Source organism: Triturus cristatus, chromosome 8, assembly GCF_964204655.1.
Source record: "Triturus cristatus chromosome 8, aTriCri1.1, whole genome shotgun sequence".
In the NCBI taxonomy this organism is placed as follows: Eukaryota; Metazoa; Chordata; class Amphibia; order Caudata; family Salamandridae; genus Triturus; species Triturus cristatus.
The window spans coordinates 1,533,720,345-1,533,740,329 of record NC_140591.1 but is presented as its reverse complement, the minus strand read 5'-3'; the positions used below and the strand labels follow the sequence as shown (position 1 = coordinate 1,533,740,329).

At 47.4% G+C, this 19,985-nt stretch overlaps 1 protein-coding gene across 3 annotated transcripts in view; it reads left to right on the top strand.

Moving 5' to 3' along the window:
• PDE2A (phosphodiesterase 2A) overlaps positions 1 to 19,985 on the top strand; it is a 1,179,840-nt gene that overhangs the window by 1,034,896 nt on the left and 124,959 nt on the right. For all 3 annotated transcript variants that reach the window (XM_085623379.1, XM_085623380.1, XM_085623381.1), the window contains one exon: positions 11,591 to 11,718. In XM_085623379.1, coding sequence (XP_085479505.1) covers positions 11,591 to 11,718 — 128 coding nt within the window. The remainder of the gene's footprint in view (positions 1 to 11,590; positions 11,719 to 19,985) is intronic.

Genomic DNA, 19,985 nt, shown 5'->3' with positions numbered 1-19,985 from the left:
GATATCTGGTGTAGAACCATTTATGCATGGGTTACAGGAGCCGGTGTAGTATGCACAAGTGGGAGGCCCTGCCTGTCTCCCCTCAGGAGTGGAAACAAAAGTACCAGAGAGGAAACGGGAAGCTCTGGCTTCAAGTTGTTTCTGCAGTAGCACAATTAGAAGGTGGTGCAAAGACCAGTGGTGAGAAGATGGTCACTGCGGATCTATTGGCATGTGGCTCCAGCGTAGCAGCCCCTGATGCTCATCATAGCCCAGTCTAGGAAGCTGGGGTAGGAAGCATGCTTGCAGTGGTTCTTGCAATGAAATGAGGGTTTACATAATTGGGCATTCTGGTTTGTGGCACAATAATAGTTTTGAAAATACTTGGGCAATGTAGGCTCTGTCCTTGACTGTGATGTGGTGTGTACCTCATGGATGCCTTCCAAGCTCTATGTAAGAGGGCCAAATCGTTTTTTATCATGACCATGGTGTTTACATACCCAGAAAATGTTGATTCTGGCAGCACTGGTGCTTTATATATTGGTACAACATGTGATGGCATGACAGTAGTCCTTTACATACCCTCACAGTATGGTTTCAAGATGCGTGAGGATCTGAGCTCTCTGAGCCTTCCCAAATGCCAAAGATCCAGAGTTTGTTATGTCACTGATAGCTCTTGAGGTCCTCAAACTTTCTTTAACCCCAAGCCATTTTAGTAATTGACTTGCGTTGAAGAGTTGGCTGCAAATGAGCGCTCGTTTCCACTTCCAGCACTCTCTTACATCTCAGTAGCCCAGTGGCTGATCTCTGTCTAATGTTGACTTATGATGCGCAGTGATATCTGAAGTTGCCTGTTAGAAGCTGAAAATATAGCACTGTTGTCTCTCATCTCCTACAGGTGGAAGTGAGTAGTGGCATCATTCTGAGGGTCTTGAACTGTACAATCATGTGGGCTATTGTCTAATTAGTTCTGATACAGGAGGGCACCTATTGACATCCTGGCTGTATAAAATACTGTTTGATTATGTTCCTGTTAGGTGACTCAGAGGCATTATCCAAGACTATCTCTCTTTCAGAGTCAGGGGAATCAGTAAGTTCAGCAGGTAATGTTGAGAACTAGCCCTAGAGAGTGCAGAGATCAGTTTGATCCCCACTTTGAAACCTGAGCCAGTACATCCTTTGTGCCACTCACGAGATCTACTTGTGCTATTTAACCAAATCAACATCTCGGTCAGGAGCTTCTTATAATGTCTAATCCCCACAACGTGCCAGGGGGTGACTGGTACTGGAACTGACTGTCATGAATTTCAATTCAGTTCATCCTTGGCTTTGCCCACTGAGGTGCTACTCACTGGGCATCCATATTAGCCTTGTTGCCGCAATAATGCCACCAGCAACGACCTTGGTAGAGGGTGCAGGCTTCCTGGTTGCAGGATTCTGGAGACACTTATATGGCGAGTCTCATTAGTTGTATTACCTAGTAAATCCTTCATTTGTGATGGTATTTCAGAATGGATGCTATTTCCGAGGGGCCTTGTAAGCTTCGATTGTTCTATCTAAATTGTTTCTATATTTGGAACAGTGTTCTCTGTTCCCTTTCAGTACTTCAGTCCACCATTGGTATTGTGAAACTGTAGGAGCTGCAGGGTGAAGGCAACAACAGACACTTCTCCACATTCAACAGGGAAGACCAAAGACCGTTCGAGTTCAGAAAAAGGACCCCGTAGCTCTGTTAGCAGATCATAGACCTCACAGGCCACTCTTTCTAATTCTATAAATGGAGGAACTTCACTGACACCGTGTGTGGGATGAGCATGAGTTATACGTATTGAGAGTTGCTCCACAACAGGCAGATCCCTCTGTAATGTTGGCTTCCTTACAGTTTTTGTGTCCAGCAGATTCACCTCTGAGTTTGCTCTTGAGAGATGCTCATTGATGTATTGCCCATGGGCTCTGCATATGGGCCCATCCTTGCTAATGTGTCTGATTTTGGTTCTAGTGTGGGAGTAGAGAGCAATAGATGCTCGGAGCTAACTTGTTTGGTTGACAAACTGCACTGCCTGCCTTGGTTCCTAACCTCAGTGAGCAAGAGTTTCTCAGCAGATGCAGGGTTCTTCAGGGTACAAATAAGGAACATTCAGGGGCCCAGTAATTTTCAGCCACTGGCTTTCTGCATAGATCTTCTCCTTTTCATGGTTTTCATTCCCTCTCAGTGAGAAACTGGAGATGAAGAGATAAGAAAAAATTAATACAACAGGCCCTCTCCAGTTTTATTTTTCACGTAGTATCTGGAACAACATAAGCTTATCCCTCAAGCCCACCCAAAGCCTACACCGGTTTAGTTAAATAGCAGAAGACACAATATGTAAGGAAAGGCCTCTTTTTGCATGTTCACCCCCACTTTTTGGAGTGATGCTGCTGGTTTTTCGACAATAAGAGTGCACTGAGGCCTGCTGAGCAGACCTTTGGGCCAGTGATCTTACACCATACAAAGTGTATGTTGAATTTACTATCCCCAATAAGCAAGTACTGACTTACATATAAGTCCCTATAATATGGTACCAAGCAGATTATCCACCTAGTGCTGTAGCACTCATTGTGCCACTCCAAGTGTCAAAAGTAGAAAATGGATCCCAGCCTTCCCCTGCAGACTGGGAGGGCAGTGTCACACTGCTAGTTTGACTTTGCCATTAAATCCAATGGCTCCCCTATGGAAGGCATATAGAGGGGCTTTGGGGCCTGGCAGGGAGCTGTATATTCTTAAGTAGGACATATAAACTAATATGTCTCAACAGCAAAACCTCCAAATTGTCATTTTGCCTGGGAAAAAGTTAGTACTCCCATTGGCTAATATATGGTTAGCGGCTGGCATCCGAGCCTGGCTAACTTCTGAATGGGACTACCCAACTGGGTACAGCAAGGTATCGAGTTATTCAAGGCATTAAACCTGACCTCATGCCCAGGTCGAATTTAATGTCACTTTTAATGTTAAGCAACTTTTAGAAATTTGCCACTCTGTGTCCCAATTGTCCAGTAGCCTCACACGAGCTGGGACCCACAGACAGCTTTGTGGCCGCCTGAGGAGTTGTGTTAAAGACTCCCAGGCTTGGGGTCAAACACTGCCTGCCACAGGGTGAGGTGTTACTTCCCCTTTGCAGGAAGCCAAATGGGGTGTTAGCCCAAAAGGCAAGCTTCATAGGTAAAGCCGCCTATGATGGGCAAATGGTGATAACACTCCTGAGTGGCTGCCCATTGTTTCGGTAGGCAAGCTGGAGACGGGGACAGAGAGGGAATACTAGAGCCCAAACCGGTATTCTCACGGGCATGTAGCCCCAGGTAGCCACACCTCTAGGGTGGGCTACTGAGCTCCTTACATTCAAGGAAGGGTCCAGACATGTTGAGATTGACCAGAATGGTGTTTTCTGGAATTGCCAGATGCCACACATTGCCGGAAAGTCGTCACCCAAAGGGAAGGGACCTGGTAGCCCATTGGCCAGCGACCACGTCATCCCCTCAGGGCACTTTTACAGGATAAAATGGGCACTTCTGGCCCCCTGGACTCTTAAATCACGCTGGACTTGGAAAAAGGATCTAAGAAGGACTGCCCTGCTGCCCTTTGGATCGCACAACGAAAGGCAGCACTGTCTGCTGGACTGCACCTGCTGCACTTTGACTTACCTAAGTTTAGACTGTGCCTGTGGCTTCTAGCTTGGGGAAAAGTTGTTCCCCAGACCAAAGCAGTGACTCAAATGATCAGTCTGCTGATCTCCTACAACCAGTCACTCCATTAGCATCTAAGGCGGTCCTCTGTAAAGGCTGGAACTGGACTGAAAATGCTCTAGTGAGCAGGAAACCATCAAAACCTACCCCAATAACCTCTTAGACCTCCATCCAGTCGGATTTGATTGTCCAAGCCAGGCCTGAGAAGTCATCCTAACTTTTCCAAATTTTTGAAACGTTTACAAAGTTTTTGCTGACCAATGCTTGCTTTCCAGTTGGAATTAAAAGTGAGAAAATGTTTGAAAAATCATATCTCCGGAACCCTCCAGTCGATTTTGCTCATCTTGGACTCTAAAAGTTCATGAAAATGCACTCTATTTTTATAAATTGGTGTTATGTTTCTTTCATGTTGTGTGGCTTTCTTATTTTGTTGTGTAGTACTATTAAATGCTTTACACTAAGTTCCTTTGTTCAAGCCTTGCTGCTCAAATGCCATAGCTACCCTGGATAGAGCTTAAGGATGTTCAAATGAGCCTGACTGGACCCAATAAAGGTTTTGCAAGTGCATTCCATGATAAGGCCCCACTGCCTTATCACCCAGATCCCCACACGCTACTATTAAGAACATTACATGATAATGCAGTAACAATGAATGTGCCCATCTGTAACGAAACTGGCGCTCATGTAAAGCGCTCTGATACCTGATATCTTCAGGTCTAGTTTGCGCTAATTAAAACTCTAAAAAAAATTAAAAAAAAAAATAGTCCACCATCACACTTAGAAACCAGCCAACCCTCCAATAATATATTTGCACTATACCCCATATCCACACTATACAAATACCACATACATACATATAGGAGCTGGGCCTGCTGGCTCAGGACGGGGATGCCAGACGCTTGGAAGACCACCCCAGCTCCGGTATAGTGACCGCATGCCACCGCTGCCTTGCCTCAAATAACATTTTGCCCTCTGAAGACAAAACCAGCGAGATGAGGTACAGTTATCCTCACAAGCTTGTCCACATGTGAGTTTTCTACATTTAGTTCAGACCATGCTGTAACTCTCCCGCTTTCTTCCATGTTGCTTTAATTTTTCAGATCAGAGTTTAGAACTACCTTAAACAGGAGGGCTATACGTATATAAATGTATAACGCTACTATTCACTCCCTGATCTATTTGTTGATTGGTGGCTCTAGGCTTAATAGTTTGGCATCAAAATATAAATGCCTGCGAGGCAGACTCAGACAACATATACTTGCTGTGTGGTTTAACGAGGTAGTAAATGCCTATTGCCTCATTTGTTTTTACAGGTTTTTTTTTTTTGGGAGGGGGGTACTTTTCTTGTCAACCATGTGAATATGTGTTATGAGTAGTGGCAGTTACACGAAATACTGAAAATAAAAAGTAGTGTGCATTGTGAAGTGATTGTTGAATAGCTACAGCTCTGGAGAGGAGTTCCCTGGTGGCAGATGTCAAGAGGAGACAAGGCTTCCACAATGAATACTTCCTTGTATCGGTGTGTACATTACTGAGGAGTAAAGTGGTGTTGACTCAGAAAAGAAAACAGAAGTGCAAAATACATTCATAAGTGCGAGCTGTATGCACTTACCACACTAAAGTAAAAATTATGAAAAAGCAAGTGGTGCCCATGTAGGGCCTCTCTATAACCCTGTGTCAACTTGGGGCCCCTGGTAAATACTGGTATCGCGGAATGAGGAATAACGTGGTAATACCATGCCTCTCACCCCTTTCTGATGTGCACAAACTTAAAATGTACATGCTATGCCTGCACAAATTCCACCCGGTCCAACATGTGGGATCAAATTCCAAATAAGGTTTGATGTTTCACAAAAAATGTGTTTTTCTGAAAAGAATATTTTTTCTCTATTGTAACAAGAGGTTCGCTCTTGGTCGTGTGTTAGTAATCTGCTCAAATCCTGCAGCAAAACCTATAGCCAAACTGCTTTTTGTTTCTGGGACTCATATTTCTGTCATCAATTTACACAATGTATTATTTATTAGCACATGTAACTCAGGAAAACGTGTGAAACAAAAAAAATATTAACTGAGATGCATGAGTAACGGGAACTGTACACGTGGACGGATTCAGTGTAAGGATTTTCAGAGTGTTAAACAATTTGACAATTTGCCATTTGATCTTACCCCCATTGAATGGCAATCAAGCCATTTATAAGGCATTTTATTGCAATCTGGCGCCTCCTTGTGGTCTCTTCTGATAGTACCCTTAATAGCACTGCACACGGAAGTTACTGGTGTCCTTAAATGTTTTTGATATGTTCCAAAAATAATCTGTCAATTGTTTATAGTGCTATGGATTAACAGTGCTGTGCTCATCTCACTGCCAGCTGTGAGATCTGCAGAACGGGGAAATTGCACTGCTGGCAGCCACTTGCTCGCATCAGCCTCCATTAAAATGCGTCATAAAATTCCAACACACACATTTGGACGAGTTTCAGGATTATGAGTTTCAGAGTAAATTCCTGTTGCCGGATTTTTCTCCCAATAAATTTCAGCAGGTTACATTTGGTCCAAAATAGCAGGTAAAAAATGCCCGGTAAATAAAATGACACCTCCAGGTGATCGTCGTTTAAATGAAACACAAATACAGAGGTAATCGTCATGCAGGCCTCAGCAATCTAGCGGCCTCGCGTGTCCATCTTGCAGAAGCTGCTGTCCTTCCAGGTCACGGTAAAGTGCGGACTAATGTGGACACCGGTAATTGAACTGGGCAGAAATGTCCTATTTTCAAGTAGAATCACCTTGGCATCTCTCCAGGAATGTACACTCGAGAGCCGTGCACTTTCAAATGAAGCTATGATGCAGATATCATTGTGCAGAGATAGACCCTCTGTGGCTGTGACACTTAAGAGCTTCTAACTGCTGCTGTGAAGGTGGGAGAACAGCAAGTGGTCACAGGGGCTGCATCAGGACACACAGGGCGGCCGCTGTGGACCAGTCCACACCCGACTGTTATTCTAATAATATTTTAATATGGAGAATCATATTCAAAGGTACACATAAATGATGCGTTACAACAAACAAATGATGGACGGAATGCTGACAATGCAGACATTCTCCCCCAGTCAAGAGATCTGGGTTAAATCCATGATGCACATTTGATGTAACTGTAGTGTGTGGGCCCAAGGCACACATGCTACTACAAATGATGGACACAGACACCAGGTTCTGCTTAGATAACTGGCCACGAGCACATGCACCCAGGCCCTTTTATTTGCAGGGTCACGTCACTTGTGACGCCTGTGATGGAAAGGTTTGGGGTGCAAGTGTGTCCGGCCCTTTAGGGAGTGGCTCGCAAACGAAGTGTCTGCAGAGACACTAGAGCGTGTCCAGCACGATACTACATTCCTCCCAAACTTTATTAAAACAAAACAAAGTCTAACCTATGGAAATGAACTATACACATAAGACACCACTCAGTCTCTTGGTCTTGAGAGGCAGTCTGTGGGACAACGGTGGGACGGTGCCGCTGGGAGCACCCAGGCATCTCGACACATGTCCATAATTTAACCAGCTACTGCTAGGCATGAACGATGTGTTGACAGAGTCCGGATTCTTTGGCAGCTTGTCGGTCGGATCAATGTCCACTTTCTACTTCTTAACTGAGGCTGTTCTTCACCCGTGGCACCTGTGGTCATGAGCGGGGATGCCGTCCAACTTAGACTGCTGACGCTTGAGAATCGACGGTCACACTGGAAAGTGTTGAGGAGAGACGTGGTTCGCGCTTGCTGCTGCTTATTTTTGGTTCTCCCATTGAGCTGTCTCCAGGGATGTCGCTCCACCTTGGTGGCTGTCTTGTGTCTGCGGGTGCACTCTTGTCTTGTGGTACGAGTCCTTGTCCCTTTCCCCTTTTTTGCTCTTTCCAGTGCACCTGTGTTCGTCCGGTTCTTCAGTGTGACAGGATTGTCGCTCATCTCTTCCCTCCTGATGAGGCGTAATGCCACATTCTCTTCTCTGTGTTGCGGTGGTGTCAGCTTGCCGCTTGGGGACAAGCGGCTCTCCTGCTGCCTGTAATGAGCCGATGTAAGACGTAGTCTTACGGCAGTTTCGGGGGCACTCCCTTGATTGTCTCTGGCCCACTGCGGGCGGCACAGGTGCAGAGGAGAAGTAGCGTCTCTCCCTCCTGCATTTGGGCCATGCTAGGCCTTTACTCCCTTCTCCTCTATGGGGGAACGCTGGTGGCGCTTGGCATTGCCCCTAGTCTCTACTGTGGGTGCCGTGCCTGGCAAGCAACCAGGCTCTTCGTGTAACTTGCTTTGTGTCAGTGAGGGTGCTCTTGGCTGGTTCCCTGTATGCCTGCTCTGCTTTCCTTGTGGAGGCGGCAGGCAGCTTCACTCTTCTCACCCTTCTTATACTTTTCTCACGCTGCTTCGAAACTGCTTTCGGCGCAGCAGGTATCGGGTCTGGTGGAGGTTGGTTCCGCCTTTTGTGGGGGCTTCGTTTCTGCCTTCCTGGGGAAAGGGCTCCTGTAGTGCAGCAGATATGTGGTTCAGGTCCCTTTTGTTGCTGGTCCCTGGCAGCTTGAGGTGTCCTCTGAGGGCCCCAAGGGTGGGGGACAGCCTGCTTTCTCTAGTGTTTTCCTTCCCCAGGTTTGCACTCCGTGCACTGCCCACATGTCTCCTCTCTTGTACTGGCCTTCTTAGGAGGGATGTCGGTCATCGTAGGCATTGTGGTGGACACACTTGGCATACTGATCCCTCTAATTGATGGCGGCTAGCCTTGATCCCTGACATATGATGGTTACTTTGAGCTCTTGCTAGCCGCTAGCCACACCTGGCAAGTGAATGTGAAACACGGGCAAGTCATACAGAATATCTCCTTACAGGGCCCTAGTATAAGTGATTACTGAATAAAATGGCAAGCTGATATTTGAAAAAACACACATGTTCTTTAAAAAGAAATCTAAGACGGGGCCACAAAAATAGCTGCTCACGGACAGTTAGGAGCTTTTGTTCGGGGGTGGGAGGCTGTTTATACAAATGAAAAACAGGTATGTGGGATCACAATGTGTATATTTAAAAAAAATGTCCAGCTGGTGTTCAAGGACAAATAACCTACTTTAGCGAAAATGAACATGTAGCACAGGGGGGTTATTAACGCCCCCACATCACCCATTTTAGCAGCTTCAGTGGGGCAGGGGTGCCAAAGGGCACTTCTGTGCATCATGAAGCGTTTAAGTTGTGATGTGTGGCTCCTTTAACTCTGAGACTTTGGACGCCAAGCAGCTCATGAAACGACCTCTTGCAGTCCAAGGAAGGGAGCGAGGGAGGGGTGGAGAGAAGAAGAGACATTAAAAGATGAACAGAAAGACGATGGAAGAATGAATGGATGGATGCAGGAATGTAGAGGACGATGGAGGGATGATGGGGAGAAATATGGAAAGCAATGGATGGATGGGTGAATTATGCGGAGATGGGTGGTTGGGGTGGAGGATGTATAGAGGAAGGGACAGATGGAGAAAAGGGTGGATGGTAGATGGATGGAGAAAGGACGGAAGTATGAATAAAAAGAAAGACTGAAGATGGAAAAAGAAAGGAGGTAATCTTGATGGATGGATAGCGAGATGGAAGGATGGATGATAGACAAAATGGAAGGACGATAGACGGGATGGAAAGAAGGAAGGATGGATTGCAATTAATACGTAGAGAAAGAAAGAAGGATGAGTGGATGCAAAAGACAAAGATGGATGAATGGATAGATGGATGGATCGGTAGTTGGACGGATGGAAACAGGTACAGCACGGATGAAAAAGGGGAAGGAAAGCAAGATGAAAAAAGGAAGAAGGATAGAGAGACGGGATGAAAGAAATGTAAGAATTTCAAATTTCCCTCAGCAGGGCCAATCTCCTGAACAGCTGCAGCATTCGCTTGCCTCAACCCTTCGCTCACAGCTGTTTGGGACATGCCTCAAAGTGGGGAGTATTTTATTTTTCTGGCTACTCCCTTGATGTAGGCAAAGCTGTTTGTATCTGAAGGACATGGCAAGCTTATACATTTAAAGTTGATGCTTGTGAGGTAATTAATGCTGAGGTGGGGACCCATACTGCCAGCCACTGTTATGTTCTTGATGCCAGAAAGCACTTTCTCCTTCGGGTGTTAATTAACTGCTTATATGGAAGCGATCCTTTGTCTATAGCAGGCTTCTCCAAAGTAGGTCCTGGAGGGCTGGATCCATGCCAGATTTTTGGGATAGCTACATTTATCTAAATGGAGATATTTTTAAAATCTGCCATCGATCGGCCCTCCTGGACCGACTTTGGAGTACCCTGGTCTATATTGGATCTGCCTATGTACAATAGTGTGTCTTCACTAGTGCTTTATGAGTAAGGGTGGGCGTAGTTCGCGAAGTAGCACTTCGCGAAGCTACGCAAAGTGAAGTTCGCACTACGCGAGCTACGCGTAGCACTTCGCGAACTGCGAAGTAACATGTTCGCACTGTGCAAGATGTTGTTTTCAATGATTGCACAGTGCGGACAAGCAACCGGCACTGTGCAATCATTGAAAATGGCATCTTGCACAGTGCGAGCTGTAGTTTTCTGCTGCTCGAGTAGATTTTTACTCGAGCTGCAGCTTTCTCAACGCGAACTGGTAGTTTCTCATCGCGAGCGGTCGCGAGCATACGCGACCCCTCGCAATGAGAAACCTGACCTTCTCGCGTTGGGAATCTCGCCGGGAGGTTTATTTTCCATGCTCGCGATCGCGAACAAGGAAAAAGTCTCGCCAGGATGTCATTTTGCTTGCTCGCGGTCGCCAACTTGACGTTGAGGACCGCGAGCAAGCAAAAAATGACCGCAGCACTACGCAACACTACGCTACGCGTGTTCGCACTGTGCTACGTGCAGTTCGCGTAGTGCGAAGTAGCGCGAACTTCGCAAACTACGCGAGCGTAGCGTAGTGCTTCGCCCAGGCCTATTTATGAGCCCCGGCTTGTTAGACCGACATGTTACTTGAGCAGTAGCTCCCTTGTCTGTGTCTGCAGACTCCGTGTTACCCGGAAGGATATCTCTGCTGTCTGGGGCAGAGACCTATCTGCAATATAATATCTGCAACCAGAGACTGTAACAGCTTTATAACTTTCCACTTCCATGTAGATTCTCAGGCATTATCTATTCCTGCAAATGTATTTGGAAGGTGCAGTAAAGAAAGGATTTGTATAGAATTTGTAAAATGATAAGTCATGTCCAATTTCATGCTCAGAATCTTGTATGTAAATTCTCTGACTTATCAACAAATGTGTGGTAACTTTGTGCAGAGAATCAACCAGTTTGAATTGAGACCACATTCATCTTGTTTTTGCGTAGTGGAGCCTCTCGCCCTCCTCCCCCCATTACCCATGTAGAGTTTTGCTCGCACATGTACTAAATCCTCAACGGCATTTTACGTTTTTGCATGAATTGATAATAGGGAATGTGTGAAGCCATAAGTATTTTGTCGTTTGCTTGTTGATAGTCACCCATGCACAGGAGAACGCCCACTTCGCTCAGGCACAAGCTCTGCACCTATGCAATGCCTATCACGAGGTGCAGCGCAGACAACTGCAGCCCCTTATATCATTATAAAGTGCCCAGTACCTTAGCAGAGGTCCAAACGCTGCTGGAACTCTAGACGCAATGCTCATCATCCCTGCACACATCTTGTTCTCCTTCTGTTCAGAGTTAGTAGGAGCTCCCCCCCACACCCTTGGAATTTCTGATCCCGCTCCTCCTCTGAGCCCACCTTTCTGTTTGATAGGAGACCCCTCCCCAGCCTCCTCTGATCCCACCTTTCTGTTTGATAGCAGTCCGCTCTCCCAACGCTCTTGGATGCTCTGAGCCTTCTCGTCCTCTGATCCCACCTTTCTTTTTTTCCAGGAAGAACACAGGCAGCTGAACAACATGCTGGGCTTCCAGGTTTACTCCATGCTGTGTGTGCCCGTCATCAGCAGGGCCACCACGCAGGTGGTAGCGCTGGCCTGTGCCTTCAACAAGGAGGGAGGACAGTAAGTGAGTTCATTATTCTTTCTGCACTGCTCACTCCAGGGTCTGGACTGCCGGATGAACATAGCACGTATGACTAGGCCTGTTAAAGGGAAGATCCAGTGCTTTATGTCACGATAAGTCTCAAAACCCCCGCTGACATCATCACACAAAGCAGCCGTCTACAGTGTCTTCAGCATCATCACACAAAGCAGCCTTCTGGAGTGTCTGCGATACCATCACACAAAACAGCCTTCTAGAGGGTCTGCGGCACCATCACACAGAGCAGCCTTCTTGAGTGTCTGTGGCAATAGCACACAGTGCCAACTTCTAGAGTGTCTGCAGCACCATCACACAAAACAGCCTTCTAAAGTGTCTACAGCACCATCACGCAAAGCAGCCTTCTGGAGTGTCCGCGGCATCATCACACAAAGCAGCCTTCTGGAGTGTCTGTGGCATCATCACACAAAGCAGCCTTCTAGAGTGTCTGTGGCATCATCACACAGAGCAGCCTTCTAGAGTGTCTGCGGCACCATCACACAAAGCAGCCTTCTAGAGTGTCTGCGGCATCATCACACAGAGCCGCCTTCTAGAGTGTCTGCGGCACCATCACACAAAGCAGCCTTCTAGAGTGTCTACGGCATCATCACACAGAGCACCCTTCTAGAGTGTCTGCAGCACCATCACACAAAGCAGCCTTCTAGAGTGTCTGTGGCATCAGCACACAGTGCCACCTTCTAGAGTGTCTGCAGCACCATCACACAAAACAGCCTTCTAGAGTGTCTGCGGTATCATCACGCAAAGCAGCCTTCTGGAGTGTCCGCGGCATCATCACACAAAGCAGCCTTCTAGAGTGTCTGCGGCATCATCACACAGAGCCGCCTTCTAGAGTGTCTGCGGCACCATCACACAAAGCAGCCTTCTAGAGTGTCTACGGCATCATCACACAAAGCAGCCTTCTAGAGTGTCTGCGGCACTATCACACAAAGCAGCCTTCTAGAGTGTCTACGGCATCATCACACAGAGCACCCTTCTAGAGTGTCTGCGGCACCATCACACAAAGCAGCCTTCTAGAGTGTCTGTGGCATCAGCACACAGTGCCACCTTCTAGAGTGTCTGCAGCACCATCACACAAAACAGCCTTCTAGAGTGTCTGCGGTATCATCACGCAAAGCAGCCTTCTGGAGTGTCCGCGGCATCATCACACAAAGCAGCCTTCTAGAGTGTCTGTGGCATCATCACACAGAGCAGCCTTCTAGAGTGTCTGTGGCACCATCACACAAAGCAGCCTTCTAGAGTGTCTGTGGTATCATCACACAAAGCAGCCTTCTAGAGTGTCTGCGGCATTATCACACAAAGCAGCCTTCTAGAGTGACTGCGGCATCATCACACAAAGCAGCCTTCTAGAGTGTCTGTGGCACCATCACACAAAGCAGCCTTCTAGAGTGTCTGCGGTACCATCATACAGAGCAGCCTTCTAGAGTGTCCGCAGCATCATCACACAAAGCAGCCTTCTAGAGTGTCTGTGGGAATGTCACACAAAGCAGCCTTCTAGAGTGTCTGCGGCATCATCTCACAAAGCAGCCTTCTAGAGTGTCTGTGGAAATATCACACAAAGCAGCCTTCTATAGTGTCTGTGGCATTATCACACAAAGCAGCCTTCTAGAGTGACTGCGGCATCATCTCACAAAGCAGCCTTCTAGAGTGACTGCGGCATCATCTCACAAAGCAGCCTTCTAGAGTGACTGCGGCATCATCTCACAAAGCAGCCTTCTAGAGTGACTGCGGCTTCATCACACAAAGCAGCCTTCTAGAGTGTCTGTGGCACCATCACACAAAGCAGCCTTCTAGAGTGTCTGCGGTACCATCATGCAGAGCAGCCTTCTAGAGTGTCTGCGGCATCATCTCACAAAGCAGCCTTCTAGAGTGTCTGTGGAAATATCACACAAAGCAGCCTTCTAGAGTGTCTGCGGTACCATCATACAGAGCAGCCTTCTAGAGTGTCCGCAGCATCATCACACAAAGCAGCCTTCTAGAGTGTCTGTGGGAATGTCACACAAAGCAGCCTTCTAGAGTGTCTGCGGCATCATCTCACAAAGCAGCCTTCTAGAGTGTCTGTGGAAATATCACACAAAGCAGCCTTCTATAGTGTCTGTGGCATTATCACACAAAGCAGCCTTCTAGAGTGTATGTGGCATCATCACACAGAGCCGCCTTCTAGAGTGTCTGCGGCACCATCACACAGAGCAGCCTTCTAGAGTGTCTACGGCATCATCACACAAAGCAGCCTTCTAGAGTGTCTGCGGCATCATCACACAAAGCAGCCTTCTAGAGTGTCTGTGGCATCATCACACAGAGCCGCCTTCTAGAGTGTCTGCGGCACCATCACACAGAGCAGCCTTCTAGAGTGTCTGCGGCACTATCACACAAAGCAGCCTTCTAGAGTGTCTACGGCATCATCACACAGAGCACCCTTCTAGAGTGTCTGCGGCACCATCACACAAAGCAGCCTTCTAGAGTGTCTGTGGCATCAGCACACAGTGCCACCTTCTAGAGTGTCTGCAGCACCATCACACAAAACAGCCTTCTAGAGTGTCTACGGCATCATCACACAAAGCAGCCTTCTAGAGTGTCTGCGGCATTATCACACAAAGCAGCCTTCTAGAGTGACTGCGGCATCATCACACAAAGCAGCCTTCTAGAGTGTCTGTGGCACCATCACACAAAGCAGCCTTCTAGAGTGTCCGCAGCATCATCACACAAAGCAGCCTTCTAGAGTGTCTGTGGGAATGTCACACAAAGCAGCCTTCTAGAGTGTCCGCAGCATCATCACACAGAGCAGCCTTCTAGAGTGTCTGCGGCATCATCTCACAAAGCAGCCTTCTATAGTGTCTGTGGCATTATCACACAAAGCAGCCTTCTAGAGTGTCTGTGGAAATATCACACAAAGCAGCCTTCTATAGTGTCTGTGGCATTATCACACAAAGCAGCCTTCTAGAGTGACTGCGGCATCATCTCACAAAGCAGCCTTCTAGAGTGACTGCGGCTTCATCACACAAAGCAGCCTTCTAGAGTGTCTGTGGCACCATCACACAAAGCAGCCTTCTAGAGTGTCTGCGGTACCATCATGCAGAGCAGCCTTCTAGAGTGTCCGCAGCATCATCACACAAAGCAGCCTTCTAGAGTGTCTGCGGCATCATCTCACAAAGCAGCCTTCTAGAGTGTCTGTGGAAATATCACACAAAGCAGCCTTCTAGAGTGTCTGCGGTACCATCATACAGAGCAGCCTTCTAGAGTGTCTGTGGGAATGTCACACAAAGCAGCCTTCTAGAGTGTCCGCAGCATCATCACACAAAGCAGCCTTCTAGAGTGTCTGTGGGAATGTCACACAAAGCAGCCTTCTAGAGTGTCTGCGGCATCATCACACAAAGCAGCCTTCTAGAGTGTCTGTGGGAATGTCACACAAAGCAGCCTTCTAGAGTGTCTGCGGCATCATCACACAGAGCAGCCTTCTAGAGTGTCTGCGGCATCATCTCACAAAGCAGCCTTCTAGAGTGTCTGCGGCATCATCACACAAAGCAGCCTTCTATAGTGTCTGTGGCATTATCACACAAAGCAGCCTTCTAGAGTGTCCGCGGCACCATCACACAAAGCAGCCTTCTAGAGTGTCTGCGGCATCATCACACAAAGCAGCCTTCTATAGTGTCTGTGGCATTATCACACAAAGCAGCCTTCTAGAGTGTCTGCGGCACCCTCACACAAAGCAACCTTCTAGAGTGTCTGTGGCATTATCACACAGAGCAGCCTTCTAGAGTGTCTGCTGTGAATGATGCTTTGGCCATGCAGAGATGGATAAAGTGAACTGATTGTTCTCTACACTGGATGGCCCCTTTCGGAATTGGCTGCTTTGAAAAGTCTTCAGGGCACTGAATGAACATTTTGTATAATAATAAATGGTAGGATTATTCCTGTTTCAGATCTACAGGATTTATACAAACCGTTGTTAGGGAAGGATTTTCACTGAGCTCATGTCATAATGTTTTTACACATGAATGACGTTTAACAATGTTGACTGAATCTTGACGACTAATATGGGAATATTTTGCAGTTTTTGCATGAGTCACATAAAGGTGACCTGTGGCCACCCTTCGTTCATCCTCTTTCAGCCCCATTCTCTTTGTTTTGTTTCTCACCAGTCCAACTTCTCACCTCTCTCTCATCTACGGAATACATTTCGGAATGAAAGCTCTTATGCAGGGGCAGATCCTCCGTTGAGGCGGAGTAGCGTCGCCCCACTAATTAAAATGTCCCCATATGAAAAATAAAATGGTAATAGATATTATTATCACTTTATTTTTCATTGACTCTGCAAACCCTTGTCCTGAGCTGAGTCTCAGGACGGGTGCGGGGCCTCTGCTGACTGGCAGTAGCAGAGAGGAGTGAAGAGCTGGGCACTATAAAGTGCGCATGTCTCTTTGGCTGACTTTCTTGCGATGGCCAGTCAGACATGCGCACTTTAAACCACTCAACCCAGCTGTCTTGGACAGCTGGGTTGAGACTGAGCAAAGGCCTTCAGTGCTCTTTGGAGTGCTGAGAGAGCCTGTTCCGTCCAATCCTGGTACTGCTCTTACAGTGCTTGATTTGTAAGAAAAAAAAAAATACGTGCCAGGGCTCTCGTCAGGAGGCCACTGCAGCTTGCACCACCCACTGCCCCACTAGGCTGCCAATGATAGTAACAACACAACTACTAACCATCACACTCCTACAAGTGTGACAATGTGAACTAATTTCTGACCCCCAAAGCTATGAGAATGGCTCTGGTGGCAGGTAATAGTAATTTTTTAATGAATATTGGATTGATGATTAACTGTTGTTGTAGTCATTTCTAAATTAGCTAGACATCGCCATCTTGTGGCAGGTTGTCACAAGCTCCAGTGCCAAGCACTGGAAACCACCGGCTCAAATGAAGCACTGTGCTCTCATGCTGATTAACAGCTTGAGAGCAGTGCCAGGATTGGTTAGTGGAGTTGACTCGGCCCTAAGACAGAAGAACTCTGGGATGGAGCGAGTATTTGCAGCAAGGTAAGTACGTTATTTTTAATTTAAAAAATATTATTTTGTGTTTCATGCCCTAAATCGCCAACATGAATTACATTCCCGTTTTAAAGTTAAACATTTTCATTTTAAAATGATAATGTAAAATGATAATGTAATGCATGTTGGCATGAATTAGTTTATATATTTTTGCGCCCATTTGCCCGCTCCCCCTCGATAGCTGGCAGCCATTCACTGATCTTATGTTAGAATTCTGTGAACAGCTGGCACAGCTCTAATTTAAATCTATGTTCGAAGCAATGCATTGTGGGAGAGGAGAAGTAATGGTGGGATTTTATATTCTGTGGAATGCATTATGGAATAGGAGATGTGATGCGGACATTCTAGTTACCATGGTGTATATTGTGGAATGGGAAAGGTAATGCTGGAATTCTAGGTTCCATGGAGTTTCTTGTAGAAAGAGTAAACTATGATCAAACTTATATGTGCACTTACATCCATTGAACATATGAGAAGTAATGTTCTAATCCTGTGTGCAATGTTATGCATTGTGGAATAATAGAAGTAATGCTTGAATTTATTATGGCTTGAAATGCATTGTACAGTGGACACAAACCTTGATTGGGGCAGGTATGGCTGTGGACAGCTCAGCTTCTCCATTTGCGAACTGAATGAGTCTGTAACTCTCTGTGTCAGGGCCCCTGACAGGGGTTACCCGTCTATAACACCCTGAAAAGTCCAAAGACTTGACGCTATCCTGCAGATGCTGCACTCTTGACAGCTTACTATTCTGAATGTGAGGAGGTGTCTGCTCCTGCAGCAGCTCGTGCATGTCTGCCCCTGCAGCAGCTCATGCATGTCTTCTCCTGCAGCAGCTCGTGCATGTCTACTCCTGCAGCAGCTCAGACATGTCTGGTCCTGCAGCAGCTCGTTCATGTCTGCTCCTGCAGCAGCTCGTGCATGTCTGCCCCTGCAGCAGCTCATGCATGTCTTCTCCTGCAGCAGCTCGTGCATCTCTGCTCCTGCAGCAGCTCAGACATGTCTGGTCCTGCAGCAGCTCATTCATGTCTGGTCCAGCAGCAGCTTGTGCATGTCTGCTCCTGCAGCAGCTCATGCATCTGTGCTCCTGCAGCAGCTCATGCAGGTTTGCTCCTGCAGCAGCTCATTCATCTCTGCTCCTACTGCAGCTCATGCATCTCTGCTCCTGCAGCAGTTCATGCAAGTGTGTTCCTGCAGCAGCAGGTTTGCTCATGCATGTCTGTTCCTGCAGCAGCTCGTGCATGTCTGCTCCTGCAGCAGCTCAGTCATGTCTGGTCCTGCAGCTGCTCATTAATGTCTGCTCCTGCAGCAGCTCATTCATGTCTTAGTCCAGCAGCATCTTGTGCATGTCTGTTCCTGCAGCAGCTCATGCATCTCTGCTCCTGCAACAGCTCGTGCATGTCTTATCCAGCAGCAGCTCATGCATGTCTGCTCCTGCAGCAGTTCGTGCAGCTCTACTCCTGCACCAGCTCATGCATGTCGGCTCCTGCAGGAGCTCATGCATGTCTGCTCCTGCAGCAGCTCATTCATCTCTGCTCCTGCAGCAACTCATGCATCTCTGCTCCTGCAGCGGTTAATGCAAGTGTGTTCCTGCAGCAGCAGTTTTGCTCATGCATGTCTGTTCCTGCTGCAGCTTATAATGTTTTCTCATGCATGTCCGCTCCTGCACCAGTTCGTGCATCTCTGCTCCTGCACCAGCTCATGCATGTCGGGTCCTGCAGCAGCTCGTGCATGTCTGCTCCTGCAGCAGCTCATGCATCTCTGCTCCTGCAGCAGCTAATGCAGGTTTGCTCCTGCAGCAGCTTATTCATCTCTACTCCTGCAGAAGCTCATGCATCTCTGCTCCTGCAGCAGTTCATGCAAGTGTGTTCCTGCAGCAGCTAATAATGTTTTCTCATGCATGTCTGCTCCTGCAGCAGCTCATGCATGTCAGGTCCTGCAGCAGCTCGTGCATGTCTGCTCCTGCAGCAGCTCCTGCATATCTGCTCCTGCAGCAGCTCATGCATCTGTGCTCCTGCAGCAGCTCATGCAGGTTTGCACCTGCAGCAGCTCATTCATCTCTACTCCTGCAGCAACTCATGCATCTCTGCTCCTGCAGCGGTTCATGCAAGTGTGTACCTGCAGCAGCAAGTTTGCTCATGCATGTCTGTTCCTGCAGCAGCTAATAATGTTTTCTCATGCATGTCTGCTCCTGCAGCAGCTCATGCATGTCAGGTCCTGCAGCAGCTCGTGCATGTCTGCTCCTGCAGCAGCTCATGCATCTGTGCTCCTGCAGCAGCTCATGCAGGTTTGCACCTGCAGCAGCTCATTCATCTCTACTCCTGCAGCAACTCATGCATCTCTGCTCCTGCAGCGGTTCATGCAAGTGTGTACCTGCAGCAGCAAGTTTGCTCATGCATGTCTGTTCCTGCAGCAGCTCATAATGTTTTCTCATGCATGTCTGCTCCTGCAGCGGTTCATGCAAGTGTGTTCCTGCAGCAGCAGGTTTGCTCATGCATGTCTGTTCCTGCAGCAGCTCATAATGTTTTCTCATGCATGTCTGCTCCTGCAGCAGTTCATGCATGTCTTCCTGTGATCCAAGGACAGGTCGCTACTCAGCCCTGACAGTTTGTCCCACAGGCACTCAAGACCTATCTAGCAGGGATCCCGTCACCTTTTAGGACACCCTAACTAGGCTGTATTTAGGTGATATCAATCTGATATGCCTTTTAAAACTGAACTTGTCAGTTAATTTTTAAGCACCAAAAATTCTCAGAGAATGAATAATTCATTCTCTGACAATTTGGTTCGCTGCGGAGGGTGACATCTTTCTAGAGTGGAGCCTGAAGCATATATCACAGGAACCAATCACCTTCAAGGACACTCGTTAGCTGTGTCCCATAATCAATTGTCCGGATTGGTCTGATCCTCGAGGACAGGACAGCCAATCGTTGCATCCTTTCAAGGTCCACCGCTTCCAACGAAAATGAAAAACATCTCCTAAGTCAAAGGCGCTGCCCGAGGGCGGTGAAATATGTTCTCGCTCCCTTCTTTTCCTGGATTGATGGTTTCACCATTGATTTTAATTTCGGAGTACATTAAGGACAGAGGCTTGGAGGTTCCAAGCACAAGGTTCCACTCCACGTTAATGAATTCGATCATTTGCTCTATCGCTCCAGAGCCCAGGGTCTGGTGCCTGGCTCTGAGAGCTGTGGCA